The 9,953-nt window shown below is 56.4% G+C and overlaps 5 protein-coding genes across 5 annotated transcripts; 3 read left to right on the top strand and 2 right to left on the bottom strand.

Annotated features, from left to right (window-relative positions):
• Positions 1-292: 292 nt before the first annotated feature.
• On the top strand, positions 293-913 carry JDV02_004603 (uncharacterized protein; the record flags this gene model as incomplete). The annotated part of the gene is made up of 1 exon (XM_047985833.1): positions 293-913. The coding sequence occupies one exon, from the start codon at positions 293-295 to the stop codon at positions 911-913; it is 621 nt and encodes a 206-aa protein (XP_047841810.1).
• A 1,011-nt stretch (positions 914-1,924) lies between these two features.
• Positions 1,925-2,296, top strand: JDV02_004602 (uncharacterized protein; the record flags this gene model as incomplete). Its single annotated transcript, XM_047985832.1, has 1 exon — positions 1,925-2,296. One exon carries the CDS (start codon positions 1,925-1,927, stop codon positions 2,294-2,296), a length of 372 nt encoding a protein of 123 aa, XP_047841809.1.
• Positions 2,297-2,394: 98 nt separating this feature from the next.
• JDV02_004601 (uncharacterized protein) lies at positions 2,395-3,180 on the top strand (the record flags this gene model as incomplete). Its single annotated transcript, XM_047985831.1, has 1 exon — positions 2,395-3,180. One exon carries the CDS (start codon positions 2,395-2,397, stop codon positions 3,178-3,180), a length of 786 nt encoding a protein of 261 aa, XP_047841808.1.
• A 144-nt stretch (positions 3,181-3,324) lies between these two features.
• JDV02_004600 (uncharacterized protein) lies at positions 3,325-5,544 on the bottom strand. The gene has a single exon (XM_047985830.1). The coding sequence runs from the start codon at positions 5,447-5,449 to the stop codon at positions 3,533-3,535; it is 1,917 nt and encodes a 638-aa protein (XP_047841807.1). The 5' UTR covers positions 5,450-5,544; the 3' UTR covers positions 3,325-3,532.
• A 1,274-nt stretch (positions 5,545-6,818) lies between these two features.
• Positions 6,819-7,661, bottom strand: JDV02_004599 (Cutinase; the record flags this gene model as incomplete). Its single annotated transcript, XM_047985829.1, has 2 exons — positions 6,819-7,137; positions 7,222-7,661. The coding sequence occupies 2 exons, from the start codon at positions 7,659-7,661 to the stop codon at positions 6,819-6,821; spliced, it is 759 nt and encodes a 252-aa protein (XP_047841806.1).
• Between the last annotated feature and the right edge of the window lie 2,292 nt (positions 7,662-9,953).

Raw genomic sequence — 9,953 nt, 5'->3', positions numbered from 1 at the left:
AGGCCATTGAAGCTCGGTGGCTGGCGTCTAGCACCGGGCCGGCGTAAAGACGAAAAAAAGGCTCCGAAGATCGGTGAAGCGTGACATGTCTTTGCGCGCCCTGTGAGGCCATTGCCGCGACGGACGGTTTGCGTGGAGCGAACGGTCAACGACTCAACACTGACGACGTCGACGACATCCATCGCCATCACACAACAGATTGACTTGACAATCCACCCTCGCGCCCCGCGCGTCACGACTCACGACTCACCGGGGTCTCCAGAACTCCCACCCTGTCGGTCGCAGTGCCGTTATGCCGGGCCCCACCAACGAGAAGAGCATGAACCCTACCGAGCCCGCGGCGCCACCAACAGCAGCAGCAGCGGCAGCCCCCGTGGTGATCCGGCAAGTCGAAGCCGCTGCCGACATTGCTGCGGCTGAGAGGTGCTTCGACACATACACCGAATGGCTCGACATGGACATTTCCTTCCAAGACTACGCCGCCGAACGCAAGGGACTGCCCGGCAAGTACGTGCCGCCGTCTGGCGCGCTGCTCCTGGCCATCGATCCCCTGTCTCAGAACGTTCTTGGCTGCATAGCCATGAGGCCAATCGAGCTGGAGCCGCGGTTCTTGCGCCAACGGCAGCAGCAGCAGCAGCAGCAGCGCAGCCCTGACAACGCGGCGACGCGCTACTGCGAAATCAAGAGGCTCTTCGTCTACCCTGAGGCAAGGGGCAGGCAAGTCTCACGCGCCCTGGTCCGCGAGGTTACAGTCAAGGCCCGGCAAGCGGGGTACAGCGAAGTGCTGCTCGACACAATGATAAAGATGCAGGCTGCCGTCAAACTATACATCTCCGAGGGCTTCGAGGAGACTGCTCCCTACAATGCCAGTCCATTGGACGGAGTCATGTATTTTAGTAAGAAGCTGATGTAGTAGCGACGCCTCACCTCACCTCTGTGCACCATCGAATCAATCACAGACTGGGCTGGCGACTCCTTGCATGTAGTATTGACTTCATGTCGGGCGGGAGATGCGACGTCGGCAGGGACGCGCTCCCAGTCCAGTCAACTCTACGGTGTACGAATACAACATCAACAGACGTCGAGGCTTCAGAGAAGTGTATTATCCGTCCAACGTCTGCGTCGCCACTATGCACATAAATCCCAGGCGCGGCTCGACCCGCATATGCCGACGGACATTGATGGATGCAGCTTGACGCGTCCTACATAGCGAGGAGCACATACCACAACGAGCCAGCACCGTAGCAGTTATGTGCTCTATTATCTCGCGGGAGTCTCCTCTCCTTTGACAGCCTTCATGGTTCCCAAATGATGCAAAAGACGCCTCTTGACTTACAAGAAGTCGCCGCAGGCTCCTCTGGCTACGACCGACATGAACACGCGCGCATGGTCGTTCGAGGTTGGCGGGAGCAAAACACCCCCCCGAGTCAAGTCCATCTCCCAAGTCAACCCCAGCGGGCAACACGATTCGGGACCCGATACATTGCCGTCACGATACGAGGGGAGTTGCATCAAGCTCAGCGTCGTACCGTCTTGCTGCACGGTACTTTTGCGCCCGTTCTTCACTTTGTTTCATGTGCTCGATACCCCATCGAGGGAATCGCGCCTGTCGTCATGAATCTGCGTCCTTGCTCTGCAATCACCTGCATGCGTATACAATGATAGCCTGGCTGACGTTCTCGTCTCACCAAAGCTGCGTTGATCTGTCGTATCACCAACTGCCGTCTATAATAGACTCCACCGTCTATAATGGACAGCGCCAAGGCGTTTCAGGACATCTTCAGGTATATATATGAGCCCTCTCGTCCTCGGGGCGTGCGCTCTCTTCAACCTTAAGCTTCCATCACATTCTGCTCTTATATGCAGCGTGCACCTGCTCTACATACAAGCCTTCTAGTATATTGAACTCTCCATTCCATCAGCCATGCCTTCCGGTCTTCCAACCGCCCCAGACTCGGAAATCGGCCTTCAGCCGCCCCCCGTCTTCGCGCCGAAACCAGGCCGGCCGGGAGTCCCAGCGGCGCCCGTGATCGGTGACAGTCCTGTCATCTTCAACCCCATCATCATCATCTTGATCGGATACCTGGAGGAGGTGAGCCCGAATGGCTTACAGACCGCAGTGGCAAACGCTCGCGAGAAGCTGCCCGACTTCATGGACAAGCTCAACATTACAGACGCTCGTTCCTTCCTCGAGTTCGCCAACGACCTCTTGAAGTGGATTCCTCATGAGAACTATGAGGGAAAGGACATTTACGACATTCTCTGCATGTTTTTGTCCTTGGCCAGGAGCCACTAGCGGGGCTGCAGACTCCCATCCTCCCCGACCAGGTCGGCCAGCCCCTGACCTGGCTCTCGTCGTGGGTCGTTGTGTATGCTCAGCTCATTGGGCTCTTCATGGACACTCCTGCTTCCATCACCCCCGAGTCTCTGCAGTCCTTCAAAGATTCACCCCCATACAATTACGAAGAGGCCCTAGTGCCACCAGGAGGCTTTCGAACCTTCAACGAGTTCTTCGCCCGCCATCTAAAGCCCGGAGCGAGACCCATTGACTCGCCAGCGGACGACAAGGTCATTGTCTACCCGGCTGACTGCACGTATGACAACTCAATCACCGATCAGAGCATCGTCAGCATTCAGTCTGGAGGAGTCGTGATGATCAAGAACCTCCCGTGGACAATCGGGTCGCTCTTGCAGGGCAGTGAATTTGCGAACGACTTTGACGGTGGCGTCTGGATGCATGCCTTTTTGAACACATTCAACTATCACCGCCAACACGCACCCGTCGCCGGTACTGTCATCGAGGCCAAGAACATACAAGGCGCCGCCTATCTCGAGGTCAACGCCAAATGCCAGCCTATCCGCGTCATGTGTGGGCCGGATGCCCCCGATAGCCCTGGGTACCAGTTCCTTCAAATGCGCGGAATGGTGGTCATCGACAACCCTGTTCTGGGCAAGGTCGCCGTGTTGCCCATTGGCATGGCCCAAGTCTCGTCTGTTAAGCTGTCGGTGAAGAAGGGAGATGTGCTCAAGAAGGGAGACGAGATTTCCTGCTTCCTGTTCGGCGGGTCGGACATTATTGTTGTCTTCCAAGCCAAGGCTGGGCTCAAGGTTGACAATTTCGTTGCGTCGTCAGGGGATACCTACTCAAAGATGGGTACGATCTTGGCTAGAGCGCCGTGAGGCGAAGCATGTCGGCCCCTTACGACTGCTTTCGCGGGTTGACGCTCCGAATGGCGGTTTCGAGAATACATTGGGTGAACCAGTCGCTGGAGCTAGTCCGCCAGCTGAGGCAGATTGCCATGAACAGACATCAATGAAATGCTTCATGCTCTTACAAAGTGTCGACTATCGACGCTTAGGGATGCAAGCCCGCCCATAGCGTATCACGCAGGATCCAACCATGAACACCAGGGTGATTAATGCATGGCCAATTCCCTCGCTCTTCTGTATATCGGTGACGGTCCCCTGTACTGGTTATTACATTTATTACAACGCCGCCCCGTAGAGAAACGTTCCGTGACGCTGGACCCGACTACTTCAGATCTTCAACGTACGCCAGGGAGTCTCTCTTATCGTCAACCACTCTGGCATATTCGAGTAGCAGTCTCCAGACGTAGAGCTTCATGTCTTCACGCCTGTACACCTGCTCGGTCCACTTCTTTCCCTCGGTGGCGATAATCTCTGCTGCCTTATCTCTTCCATCTAGGAAATAGTCCATGATGGCGTAAATATCGCCATACGAGTTGTCAAAGGGCACGAAATGCACCCACGGAATGATCCTATCGTCGTGCCACTCGCTATAGATGGTCGCTTTCAGGGGCATACTCGTGGATTGTAAAAAGGCCCTCCAACGCGCGCTGAAGGAGTTTCCGTCGACATCGGGCAAGTACTTATACTCGTATTGCTCCTTCATGGGCTTTCCAGGCCGAATAGCCATATATGGGGACGAATAAGGGCATGTCCTGCGCATCTCCATATGTTTGTCCGGGCCGGTCCCGACTTCTTCTTCCGCGTAAGGATGGCATTCCAGATTCACGAAAGCGACGTCGGAAAAGGTAGACAGCCACTCGCCGAGCTTGCCCTGAATCTGTGATGGTAATGAGTACCTGGATTTCGGGAGTAGACGAAACGTCGGCCCACGAGCCTCGTTTCCCGCCTCCAACGCCGCGACTGTCGTTCCGTTCATCATTTGAACAAATCGATGACGATGAAAGTGCCACCAAGTGTCTTCCTTGTTCCGACCGCCGGAAGCAGTGCCGCGCCAGATTAAGCCATTTCTCTTGTAGGACCAGTTGGGGCCATGCGTCTCCCCTCCGTTATAGAACTCTCGGTCGGATAGGTACATGGCACCCGGTATCAGTATTTCGTTGTTCTGGGGCAACTTAGAACCGGCGAACATAGGAAGGAGGCTGCGGGTCGTCGACATGCTAACGCTTTCGATGAACGTTCCATGCATGCCACGTAGATGCGGCTGGAGACAGGGATCCTGTGCTTGTGTGAAATTCCGTATGAAGCCTTGAAACGTAAACGGCATAGGTTCCATTGGGTAGTCGATCGAAACGTTGAACGTGGCAAGGGCAGCCACATTTCGACTGGGGGATTCGGGAGGGCACGCTGCGCGCAGGTAATCCCAAAACTTTGGCGCATCGCCCGAGATCCAGCCCGGATCATAGGGGGTTTTTAAGCCCTCTACATCCTTGAGACCGCTGTATGCGGTCGTGGCTGCCTTGGGGTCTATTAGCTTCCTGCTCGCCTGCTCTGCCTTGATGTACTCGGCAATCTTCTCCCAGGGGACAAGAATCCGCGTCTCATCCATGTAGTTGATGACCATATCGAGATCCGGTAGGTGTGGCATCATGTCTTTGACCAGTTCCGTCCAGTGCTGGATCCACGGCTGGCGGTTTGGATCGTCCGTTACGAATGAAGCCTCGCCATTGCGGACGCGAATGACTTGCGGCTGAACCGTCGTTTGCGCCCGTAAGTCCCTCGGCTCGAGACCCCAGAATGGGTTGATGTCATGATGTATCCTGTCGAAAAATTCTTCGACAATCACCGCTCCATCCTTTTGGGCTTGTGCGAACCAGGCGTCGAAGCCTGGAGGAGGATGGCGGCCTCGGCGCTCCCGGTAGCGCGCTGCCGCCTGGGCGACCGAGTACGATCGCCTGGACAGCAGGCCTCGAAAGTGACGATTCGCATCTTCAATCAGGTCGTCGATGGGGTGGCGTCGGTGCTCGTTGTGAGGCGGCGCGTTGCTGGCGGGCCGCTTGTGAGTCCAGCCAGGGGCTCCGAGACTGACCGACGGGAAAGGGGCCGAGACATGGCCAAACAAGAAGAACACGAGCGCAAAGAGTAGGGCGCTGGCCAGGACTATCAAGCGCAGTCTCTTCCGGCCAGCGACGTAGGAGGATAGCGGGGGCAGCGCCCCGAGAACGCCTGTGATCCGAAGCATCACCGCATGCGCGCGCGCGCCCAAACACCGCAACGAGCAGCTACAGCTACGGCTGGTGATGAAGCTGGCAACAGACAGTCTCTCATTCTGTGCTGGATGGCAAAAAAAAAAAGTTTGCAGGCAGGCCATCGCACAGTCTGGACCAGTTGGCCGGCCATCCTGCCATTGCGGCAACCGCCGGGCATACGCCACGGCCTTGCGCACGCGCGCGTGTCGTAATTCGTACTTCATGGGCCCTCTCTCTCTGCCCAGGTGTGTGTGCCAATTATTTTTCTTGCCTGTCGTGACACATTCGGAGTAGCGCGCATGATATAAAAATCGGCTCGAGTGGAGCAGCCTGGGGGCTCGCTATGAGAGGAATCTGTATCCATTGGATGCGTGGCCTGCCAGTGACAGGGGCTCTGCTGGTTCGGTCTGCATCACGACGTATCAAGAGGCGCGGCGCGCGCACGCGGCGATTCAGGGCGATTACGGCTTGTCGTACGAAGTACGTGGCAAAATGGCCCGGCAGGGGCCCTCCCCGGCTGGCTGCCATGCTGGCTGCCACGCGAAGGGCGTCGAAGCACCGGGGACAAATTGTCGGCCCTGTCGTTGGAACAATATTGTTAAGATGAGATTATGCGAAGAAGAAATCACCCCGCACTGTACTTCGTACTCCGTGCTTTCTTTGTCGTGTGTGTAGTTAGTGCAGCTCACCCATCACCCAGTCCCTGGAAACAGCGCCGGGTTATCCATGTCTTCCAATCGGCTTATAAACTTACCCAACCGCACCAAACAAAGCAGCCAGACGCCGCACACGCCACCACTGAGAGGCGCGCAGGCCGTTATGGCACTGACGTGCCTACTAATAAATAATGATGCACGACCAGTAATACTCCAGGTCCGGATAGGCGGCGGTGGCGTCTCCATCTCCGGCCGTGATCGCCGGAAGAGCCTCCCTTTACCGCGCTGCTCCGTTGCCCTTGACGCGATCGTGGTTCAAGCGGTCCACTGACCCGAACCCTGCAGCCCCTTGACACCTGCTGGCTGGTCGCATTCTCCGCTGCGGTTCCCCGTCAATAAGTGTAGTAGTTACCCAATGACAGTCGATATCGTCACCCATTTTGGGTAGGGAAACGGGCCAGCCCGAATGGACTGACAGTAGTGTTGCTACCATTTACCAAATACACGTCTCGTGTCTGGGCTGCTGGTCGTAGTGGTCTCGGAGATCGTTTACTTCATAATTGCACCGCTATTCGGAAACGCTGGCAAGACGGCGCTAGTCAACTATGTACATCACATGTCGCCATTGGTCTAGAGCCCAGACACTGCTCGCCCATGCCATCACGATCAACACGATCGAGGGGGAGCCATTCTTCAAGCTCAAGCATCAGACTTTTGAAACGACGAAATCGGCCGCAGAATCAGCGTCCAGCGCATACGTCAGGTGCTGAGGTAGGATGATGGGGCCGTTATCGCAGATATTGTCTCCTTCGTGGCATATGACGTGCACCTTGGACGCATCAATGTTATCCACAGCCCGTTTCGCATACGGGTCGCCAAAAATGACCACGGCGCTGACCCTAGACATGACGCTCGCATCGAGGTTGGTTGTGGCGCCGTGCACCACCATTCCGCCCTGCGAATATCCGCTGAGTACAATCTTCGTGCTGGGACACTTTGTCGCGACGTCTCGGATTGCGTGTGCGCTATTGGATTGGTCCTGCTGTTAGCCACTATAATGGGGCTTTGCTTGTTGGCGGGGGGGTTGGTTTGTGGTGCCCAGTGCTCACAAGTTCTCGCCGTTGCCCGGAGATCCTGTGAGGTATCCATCGACGCTCGCAGGATACGCCACGCCCTGAACACCAAGCGAGCGACCAGATCCTTGCAATTTCTCCTCGAGGGCCTTGAAGAAAAAAGGCCCCGTAAGAACGCCAACGTTGCCGGGGTCGCAGGTCCCCCGGGCAAACATGAGCGTGACGTCGCCGCAGGCATCGTTTTCCGTGGTCGGGATCCCAAAGGTCGTGGCTAGGAAGAGCTCGCCGGCCGTAAGGACACCGCACACGTCCTTGATGGCAACATTGACAGGGAACAGAGACGCGACCTTGGACACAAACTCGGTGACATCTGGCCAGTTTCGCCGCTCCAGATCGGACGATGATGGCGCTGGGAGTGCCAGCACTTGGCTAGCGGCCAGGAACAGGGGCAGCAGCTGGGTAATAAGTCGAGCCATTGTGGCCAAGCTCACAGAAATTGGTCAATGTCGCGTGCGGGAATGCCAGTCGTCTTAGCGCTGTCTGTGAGGAAAGACAATCAGTAGCAAAGCCCGGGACGTGGGCTGTATTTATTGTCCGAGGGACATGTAGTATGCTTTGGTATGCCGGCGGACAGTCGAAAGAAAAGCACATGCTTCATCGCGAGCGCCAAGCGGTGTGCCCAAGAACTCCTCGGCGATGCCATCTAATAAGCCAACTGACTCCATACAACGCAAACCACTTCCACGCCAGGGGTGCCGCTCTTCCATCCCATCTTCGAACAGATGGTCCTATGCGCAGTTAGCCTCTTGGCCGGGTTGACCAAGTAGGTAGGACGAAAAAGGGCCTTTGTCGCTGCGACTCTAGCGTTGGGCGTCAACTCCCCCCCCCCGCTCGCGCTGGCGTTGGGGCGGCGATCGCATGTCCAAAACGGAAAGACATCCGACGCCTGTGCGCCCATCGGCGCCAAAGAGTCGACGTCGCCTAGATCCGTGCGGCCTAGTTGTCGGCTGGCAGTGTTAGTTAGCCCACAGAGCCTCCGAGCCACGATCGCGCACGTGGTCAGACCCCAAACGTTTTGGCCACTCCGTCCGAATTCAAAAGCGAGATTTGCTGGTGCGCAGCGGGATATCAGCCCATTATTATGATCCGACTTGTAGCCACTTGGGGTGCCTTGACCACGACAGAGCACTCTAGGGGCACCAGGCGCGGAGTCCCCAGGAATGGAATGCACATACCCACACCGAATAGGAAGAGATTACTTTCGGATGAACCTCTGGAACCAGCTACGTACCAAGTTATGAGCACAAGCACTCTCCCCCCTCGCACTTCATCCCCGCTACCCCGCAAACTGGGGGCCGGCTGGGGCGGAGTGCTGGCTGCACTGCCGACCCGCATTTCGTTTGCCCCGGCTGGGTTGCGTTTACACTCCTGCATCAGCGCCGGCTGCATGTCCATGGCCGCGCCGATCACTTGGTCAGCTGGCACAGACTTATCAGCTGGTTGGCTGCCGCACCACAATTGTCACCCCGTCCACGGCGATGCGGCACATTGCCGAGCTTGTCCTCGCTTCCCATTCCCCGGCTGTGCATGAGCGCGCCTCGTGTTCCTTCGAGTCTCGACCTGGCTGTGCAAGAGCCACAACCCATTATTTCCCTGGTTTTGTTCTTGCAGTGGGTTGGCATGTGCTATAAGCGACACAAGGGGATAGATTGCTGGACATTGTCTCCAAGATGTGCCCACCCCCTGAGTCTGTCATACCTGCAGAAACCTGCCCCGAGCCATACGCACGTCGGGACATCAGAAACCGAGACCACACACACCTGCATGCCAGGGTTTCACTCTCGGACGACGTCCTGCTGCAGGAACGGGGGGAGGAACCTGACGATAATCTGCCGGCGCGGGCCCTCGGTCATTACAGAGATAACAAGCCGGACAGGAAGCAAAAGGCCAGCCCGCCAAGTCTTCATTCAGCCTTGATTTCCATGTCGTGAAACCCTTTGAGAGGCAGGTGGACACCAGCAAAAACCGTGTTGTGAAGAAAGCCCCGCTGACTGCCCCATCGGCCTCAGCCTGATGTGCTCGCCGACATGTGCGCACTGAGCTTCAATGTACGGCTGCCCAGCTCGCATGGAACCATGTGCTCCACACGACGTCGTACACCCGCCCTGCAATATATACGCATGGTTCCAACTTGGGGTAACAGCGAGTGCCGTACCTGACATGAACGAGGCACTCCCACTTTCGCACGTGATGGCAAACGAAGGTTACTTATCACAATGGCACGAGCGCAGACGATTCGAATGTCAACAAAACACCCGAGGTCACTGCAAAATGGCTCGTCCTAGCACATGTGGTTGGTTGACAAGCCGCACCCCCGAGATACCTGCTATGTGCCAAAGCCCTGTCGTCGACCATCCGTCACATGTTGTGATGAGATGATAAATTGTATGTTGGGACATATCTCCAAACCATGCTGAGGCGTCTGGTCATGTTCCAATAAAACACCTCTCCGAGATTGAGTTGATGATGCGAGTCTTAGCCCTGGGCGAGAGGAGATCGAACCCTGCGAGAGCAACATATTATGACGTTCCTCGCAAGTGAGTGGACAATTTTGAGGCATCATGGGTGGTCTTCAACCGGCTACGAATCGCTGTGTTTTATGTATATAGCGTAAGTGCGAGCTATGCAATCCTGGTCTGGTCCGTGCGTAATCGTGTCGACACAGGGTAGCCTCTTGACCACATGAATGAAAAGCCTCGCATTGATAC

The sequence above is a fragment of the Purpureocillium takamizusanense genome, chromosome 3, assembly GCF_022605165.1.
Source record: "Purpureocillium takamizusanense chromosome 3, complete sequence".
In the NCBI taxonomy this organism is placed as follows: Eukaryota; Fungi; Ascomycota; class Sordariomycetes; order Hypocreales; family Ophiocordycipitaceae; genus Purpureocillium; species Purpureocillium takamizusanense.
This window is presented reverse-complemented; position numbering and strand designations above follow the sequence as displayed.

Bases quoted from the DNA above. Each gene is read 5' to 3' on its own strand.
- JDV02_004600 (XM_047985830.1), bottom strand. From the start codon at position 5,449: ATGCTTCGGATCACAGGCGTTCTCGGGGCGCTGCCCCCGCTATCCTCC.